This window comes from Trachypithecus francoisi, unplaced genomic scaffold, assembly GCF_009764315.1.
Source record: "Trachypithecus francoisi isolate TF-2019V2 unplaced genomic scaffold, Tfra_2.0 Lachesis_group12, whole genome shotgun sequence".
Taxonomy (NCBI): domain Eukaryota; kingdom Metazoa; phylum Chordata; class Mammalia; order Primates; family Cercopithecidae; genus Trachypithecus; species Trachypithecus francoisi.
In genome coordinates this window covers 27014329-27035603 of record NW_022681457.1, presented here as the reverse complement: position 1 = coordinate 27035603, position 21275 = coordinate 27014329, and the positions used below count along the sequence as shown (strand labels likewise).

The window sequence follows — 21275 nt, the reverse complement described above, 5'->3', positions numbered from 1 at the left end:
TTCCCTTTCGCAACAGATCTTAGAAAAAGATGAGCTGGGAAAACTGTGATTACAGGATCCAACATGACATGTATACCCAATGATTCATTTAAGGGTGGCAGAAAATTATATAGAACATATACCCAATGATTCATTTAAGGGTGGCAGAAAATTATATAGAAAAGATCTACAGGACAGAAGACAATACGTTCATCAACATGTAGTGAAATTAAGCAGTTTATCCACTGCGCGCTTACATTGCTCCTGTATCACTTCAGGAAGAAGCAGAGTCATAGAGAAGTCAGGGCAAACCAGAACTGTTGAGTAGTGGTGGGGGGCAGAGGGAAGGAGCTGGGGAGAAGCGCCAGATCATAAAGGAAATGTAAAAGAGTCACATATCTATTCTTCCCCTCCTGCTAATGCACAGGCTGGCTCCAGCCCAGCATCCCAGCCCACATCTCAGTGGAGCTCTTCCCCCAGCATTGCCTTTCAGATGAGAAGATATATCTGTTCCCCACTGACAATTTTTTGGGGGGAGAGGGGTTTTTTTTGTTTTTTAACTTATTTTGATTATATATTTACAAATTATTGTATATATTTATAGGGTACAATATGGTGTTATCAGTTTTGAATCTAAGGTGGAATGATTACACTAATTAACATATGACCTCAAATATTTAACTTTTTAATGAAAACATTAGAAATTTACTCTCTTAGCAATACTGAAATATACATTCAATTATTCCTATATTTAGCATGCTGTGCAAGTGATCTTAAAAAAAAAAAAAATCACACTTATTGCTCCTGAGGCTTTGTACCCTTTGACTATCTCCCAATTCTGAGAACACTTTTCACAAATTTGAGGAAAGCCTAAATATTATAGCCTTGAACATCTGAACTTGTCCTCAGCATGAGGGCAGGTGAGACTTTTTTTTTGTTTTCAAACAAATGAGCAGGTAACACCCAGAGAGGTTAAGTGGTTTAGCCACTGGGAAGATAAGGAAGTTGGGTGTGATGTTTACTTCTCTATGACGATGCTTCTCGAACTTTCATGTGCATACAACTCCTGTGTATCTCATCAAAATGCCCTGGGTCCAGAGTGGGGCTTCAGATTCTGCATTTCTAATAAGGTCCTAGGAAAGGTTGAGGCTCTTGGTCTGTGGGCCACACTTTGAAAAGCATGGACTACAATACAAAGAGGGAACCACCCCTGCCTTCCTGGTCCATGTGAGACCTGCTTCAGTGTTACCTGCCTCTCCAAGCACATCCCCAAGCAAAAGGTTTAGATGCACTGCGTAAGGGGGCAGCTGTCTACAAGACTGGGCTAACATATTGTCTGACAGCACCATGACTACATGAACAGCCAAACGAGTAACAAAATTTGAGTAACATAATCTAAATGTGACAGCTCTGTTTGCTGAGAATAAAACTCATCTTTTACTTACGAAGTCTTCCTTAAAGTGAACGTGATATAAAGGTATTAAAAAACCCAGCATATTAAATTTCATAGTAAAATGCCGCATGTGCACAAGTATACAGATAGTATGAGTTCTAAGAAATTCAATGCATTGTAATCAGAATAAAGTGCTACCACTGCTCCCAGCTAAAATCATCTCCTCTTCCAAATATAAGGAAAAACCCTTGAATTGTAAGGAAAATGACTGCATTGCCTGCCAACACAAGGCCACAGGCTCCCCATTTGATCTGAAAGACAAGAAAAGAAGGATTAAATCCTTACTTCCTTCATATTGTACTCTTTGCAATCTCTATTATTTTCTGCATTAGAAACATCCAAAGAAATATTACACAAAGCTGCTAGAAGGCTTAATAATGTAACAGACAGGAGACAATGAACTGTTCAGTAATGAGTCTAATTACTTCTGTGATACTTGTTAATTAAGTCTGGTATCATCCTTAACATTTTCCCAATTAGACATATTTCTCTACTTGTTTTTAATTGACAATGATTGCCTTAAGTAAAACTCAAGTGGTAAGATTATAAATAGGGCAATTACAATATTGGGTACTGAAAGTTCTGCACACATCAACTTCTTTCATGGAAAATAAAAATTGGAGAGTTATGAATTTGTTTGTTTCTTTTCTAGGCAAGAAAAGACTTTAAATAATAGACTTAATACAACTGAAAACTGCTTTCCAGCTTGGTAGATGATTTGTAGATGGTTTTACAGAAGCACATTTGGGGGTGAGAGTACCCTCTAGTGGGCATTTTTTGTTTTACTTTAATCAATAGAAACGTCAATGAAAGTTTCTTCACAAAACATGACGGCAGTATTGAAAGGAAAAAATATAAATATTTACTGCAGCGCTTAAGAAGTGCTGGTCTAAAGCACAAGAAGAATAAAGTCATGACAATCTTGTTGTATTAAAAAACCTTCAATCCTTCTCCATTATCTAGACAAAGTTCAAGACCCTTGTTAGTCAGGTTTCACAACCTTTCCAGCCTTAATCTCAACAACTTTCTTTTAGCTCTACCACACTGGACTCTTCTTTATTCCATACACTGCATTCTTACACTTGAATGTCATTCCATATAACAGCCATCCTACTTTAACACAAATGCTATTTATCCTTAGAGGCCCCTATCAAATGCCAGTTGGAATTTCTCTCTTCTTGGTGCCCCTATGGCATTCTGATCATGCTTCAACCATCTAACATAGTACACTTACAGTATACTTAGCCAGCAAGCTGGTTTCTATGTTCCTTAGGAGCAGAGACAGTACCTATTTCTTATTTCTGGTGTTTTACAGTAGCAGTTGTTCCAAAGATATTTATTGAATAAATAAACAAGACTTGCGCTCATCTGATATTTAATGCCTCAAATAAGAGTTTCATAAAATTAAAACAGAATATAATTGGAGGGAATAAAATCAAACGGGGGAAAGATAGTGAACATTAAATAATTGAATAAATTATACCTACAATGTGTACTTTGAAGACAAAGTTTTTGTCTTGGAAGTGAAGATGTCATCTTATTCACTGCATTTTCTGGAAGCTACATAGTTGTCCCTCAACATATACCTATTCTACTGCATTGAGAGTTGAGTCCATGATCCCATTTGCAGGAGAAGAATTTGAAATATCTTCATCTTGCAACTGGAAAAGTACTGCTAGCATAGTATCTGTGGATTACTGTAAGACTTAAGAGGCAGGAACTTAAGAACAATTCCAGAGAATAACTTAAAGTAGAAAAAGTAAGAAATCATCTAGTCTGGCTAAAAGTTGTAAGAGAAATAAAGAAAGAACTCTGAAAGCATGGTCGAGCTACTGATAGGCAGGTCTAAAGTAGAGGAACAGAGACACTAAAAATACATGGCCCTGAGTATAAAGCCTAAGTAATGAACATGAAATGGAGGTCCCAGACACAGGCCTCTGAAGTAAACTCAGCAACAGTTGAGCAAAACAATAGAAAATAAAACTTACCACAGCCACACGAGCAAGAATAACAGGAAATCCAAAGGCAGAAACAACAATTCCAGTAGTGAAGAAATATGCCAGTTCCCGACAGGCACTACTGGTTGCGTCTGAGTCATAGGTGACTCTTTTGGCAATGAAATGGGGGATGGGGGAGATGGCGTGGAAAATCAGGACGAATAAGGGCCAGTAAACGCTGTCAGTTGGACCCAGGCAAAATCCAAAAAGAAAAGTAACAGTTACATTTTAAATGAAAGACATACTACTATTTCAAAATCATTGCTATTTTAAATGTTTAGGTCAAAAAATTAATTAATTGTGAATATAAGAACATAAGATGATTTCTACCAGATAAGTAGTGATAATTTTAAAATTACTATGTAGGTAGCTTATATTGTGTTAAGAAACCACTGTATAATATAATCTCTAGAAACTACTGTTTTCTGTACCACTGAGCCACAATTTCTTTAGAGACAGAATTTTAACTTGGTCATTTCTGCTTTCTCTGTAGAACATAGTAGAGTGTCTTGCAAAAGCTAATTCGGTAAAGATCTTTTGAGTGCATGCATGCTTGAAACCTTTGAAGGGCTTGAAACCCAAATTCCTTGTCCTTGCCTACAAAGCCTTACATGGTCTGGTATTATCTACTTCTTCCATTCATTTTGTACTCCTTTCCCTTCATTTGCTTAATCTGTAGCCACACCAGCCTTCTTTCTGTTCCTTGAACACTCTGAGCTCATAACTGTTATCCTGGGGCCTTTGCACTAGCTGTGCTGCCTACTTGCAATGTTCTTCTCATTGGCTGACTCCTTCGTACCATGTGATCTAAACTGACAGATTCCTTTCTAAAAGCGGAACTTTCCCTGGCCATCTATTCTAAAGTACCCCAGGTCACCCTCGAACATACCACCATCTTTTAACTTTCTGCACAACACTTATTCCCATCTGATAGATTAGTCTTGGTCAAATGCCATTTATCTCCAGGGCCTAGAATGATGTACTCCATTTATACTTGTTAAGTGAATAAAATAACAAATAAATTTTAAGTACAGAAAGCATGAAAATAAATATGCTCACTAGTGAAAACCTTAGATGTACTCTAAGCTTCATTATAAGAGCTCAAAATTAATAGTGTAATGTAAAAACAAAACAAAACTGTTTTCCTTCCAAATTTCAATGTTTTGCAATTATAAAAAAAAAAAATTGCTATCTGGTTTCCAACGGTATTTTCTCTATAAATACTTCAAAAATAATCTTTTTTTCTCCATCAGACATTTGTTATGCTTCATTTCTTAAGAAAAAAAAAAGTCTCTGCTCATTTTCATCTATACACCACAGTAATTCATATCGCCACAATCCTGTGATCACACAGATACACCCAGATGGCACCTACAAGCAGGAGTGAGGATGAAGCCACACTAATGAAAGCCTCCCATTCCAGCCACAGATCTGGGTAACCAAAAGGCAAGAAGGGAATGTATCCTTCAAGAGGACTCAGGATGGAAACAGTGGATTTGGACTCCTGATTTTAAAGTAGAGGGATGTTAGCATGTTTCAAGAATCACCAAACAATATTGTGGGAAGGAGCCCTTAGACATTCTCTACTTCACAGCCCTTCTTTGAACAGTGAGAAAGGAGACACAGAGAAGGGAAGGGGTTTGGAAGAGAAACAGCTGTCACCTGACATACCCACAGCCAAGAACTCTTCCTTTTTCCTGGAATATACTGACAGTTTTGTGAACAACAACCTGACTCTATGTTTCCATTCACAGTAAGCCACCAAAGTCCAACTAAGAGAAATGTTCATATACAAGAAACCTTGTTTATCTATAAAATGTAAATATTAAGTATATACAATTCAGTCAACATGTAGGCCAGGGGTTGGCAAACTTTTTCTGTAAAGGGCCAAAGAGTAAATAATGAGGTTCTGCAAACCATAAAGACTATCTCAACTACTCAACTCTGCCAAAGATAATTGGCAGAGCAATGCAAAAGCAGCCAAAGATAATTAATAAACAAATGAGCATGGCTGTATTTCAATAAAACCTTTATTACAAAAACAGGTAGCAGGTTATATGTGGCAGTTTGCTGACTTCCAATACAGATGACAATCCTGGTTCACTATCATTAAGACACAGCTTTGGGAGGCCAAGGCGAGAGGATGACTTCAGGGCAGGAGTTCAAGACCAGCCTGAGCAACACAGAGAGACTCCGTCTCTACAAAAACTTTTTTTTTTTTTTTTTTTTTTTTTGAGACAGAGTCTTGCTCTGCCGCCCAGGCTGGAGTGCAGTGGCCGGATATCAGCTCACTGCAAGCTCCGCCTCCCGGGTTTACGCCATTCTCCTGCCTCAGCCTCCCGAGTAGCTGGGACTACAGGCGCCCGCCACCTCGCCCGGCTAGTTTTTTGTATTTTTTTTTAGTAGAGACGGGGTTTCACCGTGTTAGCCAGGATGGTCTCGATCTCCTGACCTCGTGATCCACCCGTCTCGGCCTCCCAAAGTGCTGGGATTACAGTACAAAAACTTTTTTTAAAAATCATCTGGGTGTTGTGGCATCTCTAAAAAACAAAAAATTAAAATAAAGATAGAAAATAAACTTCTTTGTAGTAGCAGTAATGAGTCATTTTCTTACCTTACAAAGACCCAGTGTATCACAGAGAATTAAAACTCCTAGATTTACAGTTGGTTGTGGAATAATGGAAAAATGTTTGGTCAAGTGCATAAGAACATGAGCTCCATTTCCATGTCTGCCATTTTAATTTTTTTTTTTTTTTTTTTACTTTTTTATTTAAGAGACGGAGTCTCACTCTGTTGCCCAGGCTGGACTGCACTGGTGCAATCACAGCCCACTGCAGCCTCCAACCCCTAGGCTCAACCAATCTTCCCATCTCAGCCTCCCAACCCTGCTACAGGCACCATGCCTGGCTAATTTTATTTTAGTTTTTTGTAGAATGGGGTCTCACTTTGTTGCCCAGACTGGTCTCAAATTCCTGGCTTCAAGCAATCCTCCTACTGCTGCCTCCCAAAGTGCTGGGATTATAGGCATGAGTGACCATGCCCGGCCTCTGTCACTTATTGCTGTGCAATCTGGGTAAGTCTTTAACTACTCTGGGCTTTGGTTTCCCAGCAAGAAATGAGGATAATAACACCTTATTACATTCCTAAATCTAGAATAAAGTAATTGCTGTGAAGGTTCTAAACAAATATAAGTGACTGCTTATATTTGGATCCCTCTTGGGTTTAAACAATTTCCATAATAGTTGGCCAGGACTGTGGTGATGGATTTAAATTCATCACTGTCATAACAACTCACTTCAGTTGGTCTCACTTAATCACATCATCATCTTCATCTTCTTTATTTTTTATTTTTTTATTTTTTGGAGACAGTCTTGCTCTGTTGTCAGGCTGGAGTGCAGTGGCACGATCTCAGCTCACTACAACCTCCGCCTCCTGGGTTCAAGTGATTCTCCTGCCTCAGCCTCCTAAGTAGCTGGGACCACAGGCGTGCGCCCCCACGGCCAGCTAATTTTCAGTAGAGATGGGGTTTCACCCTGTTGCCTAGGATGGTCTTGATCTCTTGACCTCATGATCCACCCGCCTCAGCCTCCCAAAGTGCTGGGATTATAGGCGTGAGCCACGGTGCCCAGCCTAATCACATCATCTTCTATCTGGTTGTTCAAGCCAATCACCTGGGAGACATCTAAGAACTCTCTCTCCTTGTTGAATCTTGACATCAAATAACAAAACCTGTTGGTTGGTTTGGTTTCCTAACTCACTCTCCTTTTCTTTCCATTCCTGCTACCCCAGCCCTCAATTTTGCTTGATTTATGACAGTAGACCCTTACTATTCTCCCTGACTGCAGTCTCAGCTCTTTCCTATCTGGTCTCACGTTATGGCCAGAATGACATTTTAATATAACCCCCTCCTCCAAACCCATTCTCAAGATATTTTCCCAGCTCCTATTGTCTGATGTATAAAATGGAACCTCCTCTTCATGGCAGGCATGTAGAGCCCTAAGTGCTGAATTTTGCACTCTTGACTAACCCTTCTTTTGCCACTCCAACTACAATTTATGCTGTACCATAATGTACCACGTGTGGTTTCCTGAAAAGGCTATATATGCTTTCATGTCTCTAGGCCTTAGCATACAGCTTTCCTGGTGCCTAAAGCACTTTTTCCCTAGAGATCTGTATGACCTGCTTCATGATTTTCTTGACATTTCTTCTCACTTTTTACCTCCTCTGAGAGGCCCTCCCGGACCACTGTCTTCCCACCTTCTATGCTCTTCATCTTTTGTACCACTTCTACCTCTGGCAGTATGCACACTTTTGTTATTTACTGTCTGTCTCCCCCACTGAAACACAAACTCTGACAGAGCAGGACCTTTGTTTTCTTATGTCTTAATCCCTAGTTCCCATCACAGTGGCTGGCACATGGGAAGCATTCAACCAACAATGGTTGAATAAAAAAATGTGTAGAATATTCCCTCTGCCTGGAATGTCCTCCCCTGACTCATTAGCCTGAGAAACTCTTATTTATCCACCAAGTCTTGGCTCAGATACAACCTTTGCCATGCAGCCTTCCCTGACTGTCCCACTGAAACTCAGGAGCACTTTATCTGAGCTCCAGCATACTTGGCCGGCATCTCCACTGCAGCTGCCATCTTACTGATCAGACTGTTTGCCTGTCTCTCATTCCCAAGTAGAACTGTACCTCTTTGAGGACAGGACTGTGTCTCTTCATTTGTGTGTCCCCAGCTAGTCCAGAGTAGGTGTCACGGAATGAATACATCAATTTTTAACAGAGCCTTTTTTTTTCTGCAAAAGTACACCTGACCCACAAAGGGACGGTGTTCATAATCTGGGCTCCACTAACTCATTGGTTAGAACTTGGTGCTAAATTGACCAAACTCTCTAACACCCATACTAATAGTGACAAAGACACAGAAAGAGGAATGGTTCTTTTTGAAATGATAACTTACCCATAATCCTCTAAGGCACATCCCAGCATAAGAAAAGTCAGCCCAATAGCACCACTGAAGGATAATGCCACAAGAGCTGTGAAAAATAAAGCCAAGAGTTAAAGTTCCCAGAGTAGAGGTTGTCAGGGGCTAGAGGGTTTGGGGAAATGGGGAGTGACTTCTAAATAGGTCCAGAGTTTCTTTGGGAGATGATGAAATTTTCTGGAATTAGATAGTAGTGATGACTGCACAACTTTCTGAATATACTAAAAACCATGAAATCTTATAGTTTAAAAATGTTAATTTTATGGTATGTGAATCATTTATCAATAAAAATGTTTACAAAAAAAAAGAAAGAAAGAAAGGTCCCAAATTCAAGCAAAAGTAGCAATTTACTCATTTCACTGAGGTTACACTTGACCCCTGTTACAGACTGCATTGTGTGTGTCCCTTTCAAATTCATCTGTTGAAATCTTCCCGGCTCCACCCCTCTCACTGTGAGATGCCATTAGGAGGTGGGTCTTTGGGAGATAACTGGCTTCAGATGAGGTCATGAGGGTGGGTCTCCACGATGGGATGAGTGTCCTTGTAAAAAGAGAGAAAGTAGAGCACATGCTCTTCTCTTTCTCTCCCTCTGTTCTCCAATGTGAAAGCAGAAAGCAGGCCTGCAAACCAGGAAGCAGGCTCTCACCAGATACCAGATCTGACTGCACCAAAATTTTGGACTTCCCAGTCTTCAGAACTGTGGAAACTAAATGTTGGTTGTTTAAGCCACCCAGTCTATAATATATTTCTTATAGTAGCCCAAACTGATTAAGACAATGACCCACGTCTGCCACCTTAAAATCATAAGGTCTACAAAGGTCTCAAGTAATTCCAATACCTAACCCCTATCCAATGTATGAATTCCCTCTATATTTGCCACCAGAGGGCAGTCAGTCGGTCCACACAACTCCAGTGAAGGAAAACTCACTACCACCCAAGACAGGTTTAATTTAATTCCAACAGTTTCTAAATGTTGAAAGCCCTCCTTCTTTAAATTATATCCAGAACTGCCTCCCTGTAATATATACCTTTGATCATTTTGCCTCCCCTAACCACAGTAATTCAAGTATTTGAAGATTGTTTTCATGTCTTTGTAGGAAACAATTCCCAACTAGTGTCCACTGAATAAAATATTTATTCCCTGTATCTACTGGACACTAGTCTCTGCAGGAGTAGGAATGTATTTGCCCTTGTTGTGCTGCTGAGTGAGAAACAGTATCAAGGTTGTTAAAAAATTTTGAGCTCTGAGTCACAAATATGAGTCAAATCTTAACTCTGCCACCATCTGGTCTTATGACCTTGGGTAGAAGCTAAACCTCTGAACCTGATTTCTCACCTGTAAAATGGAAATAATGGTGCCACCTTACTGAGCTTATGGGAATTAAATGAGATAATCTATGTAAAAAGTGCTTGGCAAAAGGAGGTAGTCAAATAAATGCTGACTGACTCAAGTATCTACTCATTTTAGCAATGTTCTTTGATAAAAGTAGAAATCAAAAGCATAGGAGACTATCTTATCCAAATTTTCTTCCCAAAAAAGTCCATAATACTCATAATTAGAATTTAATTAAGCTAATGAACATTTTTGATTGCTTCCTTTTACTTGAGAGAAGATTTAGAGAAACTCTTTAATAGGAAGGTGCCAAAGTGCTTTTTAAAAAACATCTGAAAGTATACAGATGCTAGAGGACAAAGAAAAACTGTCAATTTTAACATATCTTTTTACATTTCCACTCTTTAATGGAAAATGCCCATGTGTGGATGGAAAGCAAATACCACATATTATTTCATTACAGATGATCTTTTCCTGGTGGGCTTTGCTCCCCTCCTCTGTGCCTGACCATCTGCAGTAACCCCTACTCCATGAGGCCTGTCAAAGCTAGGAACTGCAGACCTCTTCCTTCTGTTCTGATACCAGTTTCTCAAGGTTCACAACCATCTTTCTGTTTGATTCTTTTTGGTCTTTTTTTTTTTTTCCTCTTTTTTCAGGAATCACATCCTCTGCATCTCTTAAAGTTGGAGCTGACCAAAAATCCAATCCCATCTCTCTTTTCACTCCACACACTCCAGCTGAAAACTTACGTTCAACCCAAAGCTCCCAGTACCACAAGGGCCCGGCCACAACTGATGCTCCAGCCCAGAGTAGGTCCTATAGAACTAGGCCTGTACTTCCACCTCCAATCTGGACTTCTCTGCCTTGACAGTCAACAAGAACCTCAAATTCAACATGTGTAACGTGTAAAACCGAACCACTATCCCCACCCTTTAAAGGTCCTATCTTAGAGGGCTGACACCATAATTGCATTCCACCTTCCAGCGAATCAGTAAGTCAAGGTGACTCAATCTCCCAGACTTCTTAAACTCTCTGCTACAGCCCTGGTGCAGGCCCTTATCCTCTCATTCCTGCCTCTGTGACTCTTCCAGTCCATCCTCTACACAGCAGACAGTGATCTTTCAACTATATATATCACTGCTGCTATCCCTTTGCAGTTGCTTCCACAGCCTACAAGTTGTTCTGGCATGGAGGCTCCCCATGGCCTGACTCATTCCTAACTGCCTGTCCAGCTTCAACCCTCACCACTAAGTTCCAGTCTTACTAATGAAGCTTAAGTACCTGAAGAAAAGAAGGCGTGTTATTTCACGTGCCCTGCACCATGTCACGTGCTGTCCTCCCCCCTTGGGATACACTCCACCTTCACTCCATGCCTTGCCAAGCGAAGCCATATTGATCCCTTCAGATTCAGTTCAAGCATCGCCTCTTCTGTGAAAACAGTCCTCTCTGTGAAGCACGGGAAATTGATCCCACCTGGATCAGTTTCCTAGGGCTGCAGTTACAAAGTACCACAAACTGGATGGCTGAGAACAACAGAAATTTATCTTCTGACAGTTCTGGAGGCTGGACTTCTGAAACCAAGGTGTCAGCAGCGACACTACACTCCCTCTGAAGGCTGCAGGGAAGCACCCTTCCTTGCCTCTTCCTAACACTCAGTAGTTGCCAACACGGTTGCCAACAATCTTTGGTGCTCCTGGCTTTGTAGCTGCATCACTCCAATTTCTGTCTCCATTTTCATACGGTATTCTCCCTGTATGTCTCCATGTCTAAATTCCCCTCTTCTTATAAGGACACCAGTCATTGGATTAGGGTCCACCTTAAACCAGTATCATTTTAACTTTCTTATATCTGCAAAGACACTACTTCCAAGTAAGATCACATTCACGGGTACTAGGGAATTAGAGCCTGAATATATCTTTTTGGAGGACAAACATCCAACCTACCATCTCTGTTCTCCCACCGCATCTGAGCACACCATAAACACTCACATAGTAATATAATTATTTCCAGCTCTGTCATCCACCAATAACTTCTCATCTATCTTTGTATCCTAAGTCTCTGGCATACAGTAGTTCCTCAATAAAAGTTGAAGAATCTGTAAAATGCTTCCTTCCCTTAGTCCTTTTCCATTTCGGACTTCCTTTTTCTTTCACCACATCACAATTTTCTAACACATTTACACATGGAACATGATCATGATTTGGTAGTTTCTGATCATGTGTTGTACTGAGACACTACTTTTCATGTTTTCAGCATTGGCTTCAAAAGGATGTATAACACAGTCGATACTCTCCAAGTAAACCATGTTTACTAAACTGACATTGAGTATAAAAGTCAGTCAGAAATAATGATAAAATATGTCTGCCGCTAACATCTCACACACTCGGATAAATTCATAGTGAACAGAGGCGTACTCGTGTATACACATGTTTATAGCAGATATTAACTGGGGATATCTTTGGGTGCAAATTTCAAGGATGATACAAGCCCCAATATAAAAACAAGTCATGCTACTCTATTCGACAGATTAGAAATGGAATGGTTTCCTACCAAAATACAGGAAGCCTTGCAAAAAACCTTTTCCGTCTCACATTGCTCTAAAGCCATACAGATAAGGTACGCGGTGTTTTTATCAACTGCCCCATGCAAAAAACACATACTACACAAACACTACTTTCTTCTCTTTGCATAGACGAACAGAGAAAACAACGAAGAAAGCAGTGTTAAAATTACACGTAATCTACTCTCCACGACTGCGAGAAACACCGTCTTTCTGGGTGCTTTCCATTGACATCCGCCCGCGGTCAACTCTGCCCAGTTGGAAAAATCATTAGGAAAAAGAGGATTAAGTTTCCCAATGCTAAGAACGCTGGAGACAAAGCGTCCTTTGTAGCAAACAGGAAACTGCGGTGGGGCAGAAAACCGGAGGAAAGGCGTTAGGGTGGACACGTCAAGAAGTGGAAACCCTGTTTAAAAACTCGGGAGGGGTGGAGGGCGCCGCTCTCGCCGAGGGCTCCGCCTGGGCAGGGGTCTGGTGCCGCCACTGGAGGGCAGGAAGGCTAGCGGCCTCGCAAAAACGGCCGAGGCTCCCCCGAAACGCCGCTCCACCCGCACCCCAAGGGAAGAAGGGAGCGGGCGATCGCCTCCCCACCCGGAGAGGCGGGAAGAGTGGTGAGGCCGTTCCCCAGCGGCGCGCGGAAGGCGCAGCCCCAGGCTTGACTGGAACGGAGGTGGCAACCCCACCACACGACGAGCTGGCCGGGGACCGCGATGTACCTTTAACGCCCGCCATGTCTCCCGAGCTGGGGCCGCGGCTGCTTCCGGCTTCCTGCCACGGCCCGGGCAGCCTGCCCAAGCCAGACCGGGAGTCGCCCCGTGGATCCCGAGCCCGCCCCGGCCACGCAGAGCCCCGCCCCCGCCGGTGCAGAACCCCGACCGTAGCTCGCAAACGCCGCGCCTGCTGGTCCAGACCCCTTCCCGACCACTCAGAGTCCCGCCCCCGCCGGTGCAGAACCCCGCCCCCAGCTCGCAGAGGCCGCGCCTGCTAGTTCAGACCCCGCCTCGCTACTCAGAGCCCCTCCCCTGACGGTACAGAGCTCCTCCCCCAGCTCGCAGAGGCAGCGCCTGCTGCTCCAGACCCCGCTACAGCTACTCAGAGCCCCGCCTCTGATAGTGCAGAGCTCCTCCCCTAGCTCGCGGAGGCCGCCCCTGCTGGTCCCGCCCTATCCCTCACCGGCCCAGAATTCCGCCCCCAACTGTCAGAGGCCGCCCCTTGTTGGTCCCGACCCCGCCCCCACCACTCAGAACTCCGTTCCTGCCAGTCTAGAACTCTGCCCCCAGCTCCCAGAGTCCAGTTCCAGCCCTAAGACCCCACCTGGCCCCACAAAGCTTTCCCAGAGTAACCCCAACCCAGTGCCCTGGACCCTATTCCTAGATCCTGAGCCCTTCAGGTAATCCTCAAGCCCGTTCCATTTGTGGGCTGGGACCTTGGCTCCGCCCGGACCTCGGGCCCAGAGTCTCTCCAGGGCAGCTCAGAGCGCAGTGCACGCAGCGGGGGATCCTCCCTGAGCCTTCCTGAGAACGGAGATGTAGAAAGTGGAGAGAGGGAGGAGAGAGGAGTGGAAAAGTTGCAGTCGATGGGAGAGGGACACCGACTCACTAACCAGTGTTATGTTCCCTGAGCTCCCAAGTGCGTGCTTGTGTGCCAGTGTGTGCCTGTCTGCCTTCACATGATTGTGGAAGGGGAGGGGCGGGGTACCAGAGGACAGGCCCCTTAGGAAACACATCTCGTTAAGAACTTGATATTTGCATAGGTTTGCTTTGCTTAATAGCAATGCTTTACTGAAACCAGCGGGGTTTTTCTTTACTCCCTGGTTTATTTGTAGAGACGAAGACCATATGAGCTTTTGTGTCCGAAGCTTTCATGAACCTTAAAAAAACAAAAAAACTATTATTTTTGTGCCTTGGGGCCTCAAAGTTTGCAGTTTTTAGATCTCTGAGAGCCATTGTGTACTTATCTTACAGGAATGGAGAATTCCGTTTTGGCAAGAGCAATCTAGAAGATCATTGAAACAGTCTGGTCCAAATGCTTCATCTTACATTTAAGGAAAGAGGTGCAGAAAGGGTAGGACTTGCCTGTCACACAGCTCTTAGGAGGAGGTTGGATTCTGGGCCACTTCCCCTCATTCTAGCTGAGATCCACTCTACCTGATGGTGCGGTCCCTCTTCTCTTGCTTTTTCTGTTTTCAAAAGGATTGAAAGACAAAGGAATCCGTAGAAACCTAGCTTCCCCTGGCTACCTGAGAAGTATAAATTCTCACCACGATCACGTTTCAGGATCCTTGCTCAGTTTACTTTTTCAAAATTGCACATAGAGCATGTTATTGTTTCAAGAAATGTCTATTTGTTGATTCAGTGGAGTATCTTTCTGTCTGTCAGTTTATTTTTCTAGCTCCTCTCATTTCTCCTCATAGACGGATGGCACACTCTCTGAAAACAGCATTGTAATACCTGACTCACTGAAGATGTTTGGAGATCCCGTACTACACGCCACTTTTACTTTGGAGCCTTCAATCTACTCAAGAGCATTGGCAGTGTATGCCACTTTGGTTTAAGGATTATTTTGAGCTAAAGGCAATTAGGAAGAAGCAAATAGGTACAAGGTACTAGAAAAGCACTCTGCCCTCCCTCTATTTGCCAAAAAGCAGGATGTAAGTTTACAAAGGTGTACCTCCTGCCTGCTCTACCAGGAAGGACAAAGATTAATCACCAGAGACATTTGTAGACCCCTGTCAGCCTGGAAACAACATAAGAAAAATCTACATGATTAACTTTAGTATTTAGCCTTTATCTGCAACTAGTCTCCCATATATTTGTCTTCCCACAATTTGCTGCCCCTAGAGACTCAAGGTCCTTTATCTTGTCATTTCTTTAAAAATTTATTGTTCCTTGGCTAGGATGCTATATAAGCCCAAGTTCTAACCAAACCTTTGAGTTGCTCATCTCTGAGTATTCCCATTTTACCTATATGAACAATGCACCTGTTGATAAACTTGCTTTGCTTTTGTTCGTTCATCTGTCTTTGGCCGGTCTAATGCACAAAGACCCAACTGAAGAACCTAAGATAGGTAGAGGAAAAGATTCTCCCTCCTCTACAAGAGCTTGGTTCCCTATCGTATTATTTCTAATACCTGTTAGAGCACTCAAGGGAACCTGTGTATCAGACAAGCCCTGGAAGTCTGTGGTTTTTAGTTCTCTTCGTGTAGTGCTAAGCTACTCTCATGGGGAAGATATTCTATGGGGTTAAATTTCCCTCATTCCCCCTTCCATTTCTAACCACCCACTCTGTCTCCAGAGAGCCTAAATAGGGTTTGCGGGAGCCTTCCATGTGAGCCTGACTCCAGTCCCACAGAAGATAAGTGGTTTTAGAGAAAACTGACAACACGGCAGAGGCAGGGTTTGGTTTGCGCACCCTAGGCTCAGGAGTAAGATCCTGGAAGGTGGTATGAAAGAAAAAGTTGAGATGCTTGCCCCAGGGTAATGTCTGGAATTTTTAAAATGCTGGGACGGTGTTTGTCTTGAACAAGTTTTCTGCCCATGCCAGCTGTCCTTTCCAGGTTACCAAACACCTTAAAGAGAAAGTTAGCTATTTTGCCATAGGCTTTAACCATCTGAAAAAAATCTGCTTTTCTTTTGCCTGATGTTGCACTGAAAAAACCGTTCTTCTGCTTACTCCTTCCACATTTTCTCAAGAATAAAAGAGTCACCAAAAACAGAAAGTAAAACCCTAAAAACCGAATCCTTATCCCCAACTTGCCATTGATATGTTACTTGGATGTATAAGATCTGTAACCTCTGTTATGTTGCCTAGGACTACAGTGGACTTACTGGGATGAATTTTAATATTCTCTCCTTGCATTCAATAATCTCACATGATGACCTAGGTTTTATTGTCTCTATCTTACAGATACGAAAACAAGCTCCCAGTAACCAGTGAATAGGGAAGCTGAGATCAAGTCCCAAACTGTTCAACTCTAAAGTCAGATGGTCAGCACTTGTACTGTTCCCCGCAGTAGATTTTATGCACCAAGAAGCAAGAATTCTTGTAGTAATTAGAAATAACAGTAACCTCCTATGCTTCACAGGGCATCAAATCCATTCACTGACTTAATTTTCTCCAACATATCTATTAGCATCTTGCATACAGTATACACAAAATGTTGGCTGAATTAACAAATATTAATAAGTTTACCACAGTATCATCTCTCCCTATCCTCAGAAAAAAAAAAAAATGTAGCCTCAAGCTTCAGCTCTGGGTAAATTTCTCCATGCTTTAGCTTCCTGAGGTAGGATTTACAAAACCCTGTCCCTCAGAATCGTTGGGGGAATTAAATGAGAAAAAAAATATAAAAAACATATATATATATATAATGACACCTAGGGCAGTGCACACAAGATAAATGCCAGGATGTTATATCTACACTGGGACAGGCTTGCCAGTCAGTGCATTAGTTAAATGCAAGAATGATGCAACACTAATTGAAATCCGTAAATGTTGGTTTTCCTTCCTAATGCTCAGTCACTACTTTTTTTACATAGCTGTTCCCTTTACAGAAACTACAATGCAAACCTCTTTGCCATTTTAGGTAGACAGATCTCTGTAAACCCAAGGAGATAAGGAATAAGGACCAGGGTAAAAGTTACTTTGGGTTGCCTTTTCCTACTTGTTTTTATCCACTCCTTGGAATATGAAGTTTCCATGTAATTCCAGCTCCAATACCCACTTACAATGATATACTTTGTCTTATTTACTATCAGTAACAATAACAATAATTACTATTTAGTGAGTACCTACTTACCCACTTGTTCAGAGTTTATATACACAGTTCTTAATTCCTCCATTGCAGGGTTGTTAGAATTCTGTTTTACAGTTGATAAAATTAAGACCCAGAGAGTTCAAGAAACGTGTCCAAGGTAAGAGTCTGTAAGGCTCAGCACAGTGGCTTATGCCTGTAATCCCAGCACTGTGGGAGGCTGAGGCTGGAGGATCACTTGAGGCCAGGAGTTCAAGATCATCCTGGGTGACACAGCAAGACCCCATCTGAAAAACAAACAAACAAACCAAAAAAAAAAAACAGGCATGGTGGCTCTTACCTGCAGTCCTAGCTACTCAAGAGGGCTGAGGCGAGAGGATCACTTGAGCTCAGGAGTTAGAGGTTGCAGAGAGCTATGACAGACCCACTGCATTTCAGCCTAGGTGACAGAGCAAGACTCTCTTGTAAAAAAACAAACAAACAAACAAAAATCTATAAATGGAAAAACTGGGATTTAAACCCAGTCTTTTAATCTCAAACCAACATGTATCACTATTCCCAAAAACCATGATTTATCTTTAGAATAATCAAAATCTGCTACTTGAGCTAGCTTCCCTGATAGGTGTTTCCAGCAAGGAGACTGACTTGTTGCTGCAATAGCTATTTCTGGAATTCATCTTTTTTCTTTTGTTGTTGTTATTGTTTTAGTGAGGCGGAGGTGAACCATTCCTGCAGTTACTGCATTACCAGGCTGATGTGTGGAATGGGTGGGGGAAACTTCTATTCCATCTCCCTGCTCCAAAAAAATCCATTTAAAATATTGTTCATGGATAGAAGACATATCAGATGTTAAACTGATAAAATTAGATGCTACATTTATTTTAGCCAAAAGGCCAAAAAGCAATGGGAATTCAACTTTTGTGCTCATTCCCTACACAGATTGTGTTTCATTCACGGCATTAGGATTCAACTTGAACATTCTTCCTCAGGTAGACAGTACAGTGATGGGTCAAATGCTTTTGAATGACAGCATTTGTTTCCAAAGAACTAAAATATCTGAGACTTTGTTTCTATGATAAAGTCCCAGACTTCCAGGTTCAATCCTTTTGCCTCAACATATAGATTAATTTTTTTGAAAATCCTTTAATTTTCTGGCTAGGAGACCAGGATTTCTATGCTATTTCTTTTTGAAACATATATCGTGTAGCATAATCAAAATCGTGTGTGTATGTGTGTGTGTGTGTGTGTGTGTGTGCTGGGGCAGGAGGGATTAAGTATAAATCCAGAAATCCTGTCAGATGACATTTTCGTGCATGCTTTTCGTATTCTCTCCTCATAACTTTCCTTAAAAGTAAATCAGGTCAGAAGGTGGTATTCAAGCTCATCATTGTATTCCTACAAGTACCCAAATAACTTGGATTTCCACAAATATTTTTGAACCTTTTAATATACATTACAAATATTTTAGACCAATCACATTTTGTTGTAACATATTTACAAACAAAAAATATATTACAATAAATATGATGAAACAGTGAATCTGATCAACAACAAGCTTTGTCACAACCAGCTATTTAAAAGGAATGCAAAAACCTGTTGGTCTGCATATATTAAGAGTTTTGAGATAAATAGGGTTCCAGAATTATAATGTATCCAGAAAAGAGATGTGGGGGGAAATCCCCAAATTTAAGTTAAGTAAGATTCTTTCTCATTGCTAATTACATAATGTTTAATGATGTTTTAAACTGTGAACATTGATGAATTATCCAAACATGATACAAAGCTAATGTAGTTCTATCATTTCAAAATATGTGACATCCACAGAATATCCTTTTAATTGTTATTATGTACTGTAGTTCACACAATATCTACAAATGCGAATGAGGAAAAAAAAACAGGTCACAGCAACATGTCTCACATTCCAATTTTAAATAAAACAAGCACATACTGGATCAAACATTATTTTATAATACGTTAATAAATAACATCTAGTTTGTTATGGTTACCTTGAACAGTTTATGACTGTATATTTAAAAAGAGAACATTTTCTTTGAGTTTCACATTGTCAGTAAAAGGTAAAATAAATAATGAACTTTAACAAACAAACAAACAAAAAAAAAAGAGAGAGAGAAAGAGATCTATGCAGAACCTAAAGTATTTTTGACATGCCACTTTTCCGGTATAGCTTGCCACGAGAAAATTAAAACAAAAACAAAAAATGATTGTCTTTTCAAAACAACTTTTAAAAGCTTTTCACAACATTGAGCATGAACCTTTGAAGATTAGCATGAAAATCTTTTTGCCCATCTGCTTTGCGCATATATATATGTATGTATAATGCACATTGTATATGTGCATACAAAAGAGATCTACTAAAGTCACAGAACAGCAAACTGCTTACCCCTTAAAATGAGAACCAGCCAACACACTGATCTACTCCAGCCAGTCTAAGATCTGGAAAGCTTTCATTCTTGCTTTGCTTTCACAAATGTCCCTGTATGAATGTTGTTCCTGTGGATCCCCAACTACTTTTAAAACAATAAAGTCCACCGTAATAATCCAATGGGTCTAGATTTGCCTTGTGGGGAGGTGGGACCTGGTTCCTCAGAGCAGATACTGACAAGCCATCTGACTGGGTCTGCAGGTGAGTGCAGCTCTCTCACTGTGATCGTGCCATTCTCATAACTCCTATTCAGTGTTGCCTTCTATTCTCTTACCACAACCGCTCACAAACCTAGAGAACACTGAGTCCATACTAGATATTGGCCCTGATAAATTATGAATAGGCCAAACTACTTTACCACCTGTTTCCAGCTAAGAATGTTTTCTCGGCTAAACAAAAGAAGAGCATTAAGCCTTACAGCAAAACTAGATGTTTCATTTAAACCAGGTTTAGAGTTGTTATAGTAGTAAGACTTATTTAATTAATCACAGTTTTCTAAAGGGAAAGAAGGGTAGCAGCCCACTTTCCTAACCAGGAATAAAGATGTCGGCATCTTCAGAGTCCCTATTTTCTTTAGCCAGCATTTTCATTCATTTTTAGCTTAGTCAGAAAGTTGGTGGTAATCACTGGACTGTAGTTTAATCACTGGACTATTATCATTCCCCACAATTCAAGTTCCTTTATATTTGTTAGTCCTCTTGACCAAAAGACATTTACAGTATTATGCTAAAGGCCTTAGTAAATTTTTACTTAAAAAAAAAATACTTGGTCTTGTTCTTTGAGTCTGCATAAAGCCACTGCTCAAATTATATCTTTCCAAGAAAAATCTAGGAACCATTAAACCATCATATAACTCTATTATCATAACTGTTGCGCATTAATCCTATTCTCAGACAATGTGATGGGTGTTATGCCTTCATGGGTGGTGGCCTCTGTTTTCCATTTCCCCAGGTAGAATGCTGAGTGGGCTCCCCACAGGGCAGGGAGGAATGCAGTGGTTCCGCAAGGTCATCTGACTAGAAGTTCCTCTCATGCTTTGGATCTTTTATGGTGGGAACTTTGAGAAACCAAACATCCACATTCCTTATCGATGAGAAATTAATTCATGAGTAACTTAACGGTTTAGTACTGAAAACATGTTACTGGAGTTTTTGGTTCATCTGCGAAAACCTCAGAATTGTGACACACACTAAGCATTAGCACAGGTCTGCAGCAGGGATGGAAAAGCTCCTGAATTAATATAAGGGCTTTTGGCCTTGGTTTTCAAATTCAGACCAGGCATCATTGAGCTCCATGAAAATCATCTTTGCGTATTGCTCATAGGGTTGCCCAGTAGCCTGCAGAGAAAACAAAAACACACATTAGATACCACAGACCAAAATGTTATTGATATTGAATTTTTCACTGCCAATATATGGACTCTAAGTAATTGAAATGTTTTTCTATTTTGCCATTTCTACTTTTCAGCCTAATCTACTATATCTGACCCAAATTACTATAACCTCCCCATAATGCCCTCCCCCTAGAAATGCACAAGGGTAGTAGTAATCTGTCAAGAAGCAGACAACAGAGAGCTTATCGGGCAGCAAAAGATGTATCTCTGTTCTCCAGAAGTATCTGCCAAATGACAAAGGTTCTTGACAGCCCATCTCCACTGACTGTTTTTAACTCCTATTTTCCCGTTTCTAAAACGTTCTTTGAGAGTCATAATGGGGCATACAGTTTGTGGATTTTTCTGGGCTCTTGTTTCTCCTTCTCTTTTGATTCAT

At 41.2% G+C, this 21275-nt stretch overlaps 2 protein-coding genes and 1 non-coding gene across 14 annotated transcripts in view; all 3 read right to left on the bottom strand.

The window, feature by feature from the left end:
- Nucleotides 1-522: 522 nt before the first annotated feature.
- Nucleotides 523-13254, bottom strand: LEPROT. Of its 3 annotated transcripts, XM_033225182.1 has the most exons (5): nt 11032-12958; nt 8869-8957; nt 8394-8469; nt 3421-3607; nt 523-1683 (listed from the first exon to the last, which is right to left on the bottom strand). In XM_033225182.1, the coding sequence occupies exons 1-5, from the start codon at nt 11139-11141 to the stop codon at nt 1567-1569; spliced, it is 579 nt and encodes a 192-aa protein (XP_033081073.1). In that variant the 5' UTR covers nt 11142-12958; the 3' UTR covers nt 523-1566. The 3 variants fall into 3 exon arrangements, with proteins under 3 accessions (XP_033081073.1, XP_033081074.1, XP_033081075.1); XM_033225183.1 differs by lacking the exons at nt 8869-8957; nt 11032-12958 and adding an exon at nt 13027-13227; XM_033225184.1 differs by lacking the exons at nt 523-1683; nt 3421-3607; nt 8869-8957; nt 11032-12958 and adding exons at nt 5442-5637; nt 5935-5969; nt 13027-13254.
- A 4522-nt stretch (nt 13255-17776) lies between these two features.
- Nucleotides 17777-17968, bottom strand: LOC117094117. The gene has a single exon (XR_004441433.1). It is a non-coding gene; the product is annotated as a U2 spliceosomal RNA (small nuclear RNA).
- A 524-nt stretch (nt 17969-18492) lies between these two features.
- DNAJC6 (DnaJ heat shock protein family (Hsp40) member C6) overlaps nt 18493-21275 on the bottom strand; it is a 162360-nt gene continuing 159577 nt past the window's right edge. For all 10 annotated transcript variants that reach the window (XM_033225174.1, XM_033225177.1, XM_033225181.1 and 7 more), the window contains one exon: nt 18493-20843. In XM_033225174.1, coding sequence (XP_033081065.1) covers nt 20742-20843 — 102 coding nt within the window. In that variant the 3' untranslated portion in view covers nt 18493-20741. The remainder of the gene's footprint in view (nt 20844-21275) is intronic.

What these genes read in the sequence shown, in the direction of transcription:
- LEPROT (XM_033225182.1), bottom strand. Translation starts at nt 11,141, where the DNA reads ATGGCTTCGCTTGGCAAGGCATGGAGTGAAGGTGGAGTGTATCCCAAG. An exon ending in ACACGCCTTCTTTTCTTCAG is followed by an intron (nt 8,958 to 11,031) that starts GTACTTAAGCTT and finishes TCTTTTTACAAG; the next exon opens with GACACTCATCCCATCGTGGA. An exon ending in TGTGCCTTAGAGGATTATGG is followed by an intron (nt 3,608 to 8,393) that starts GTAAGTTATCAT and finishes TCCAACTGACAG; the next exon opens with CGTTTACTGGCCCTTATTCG.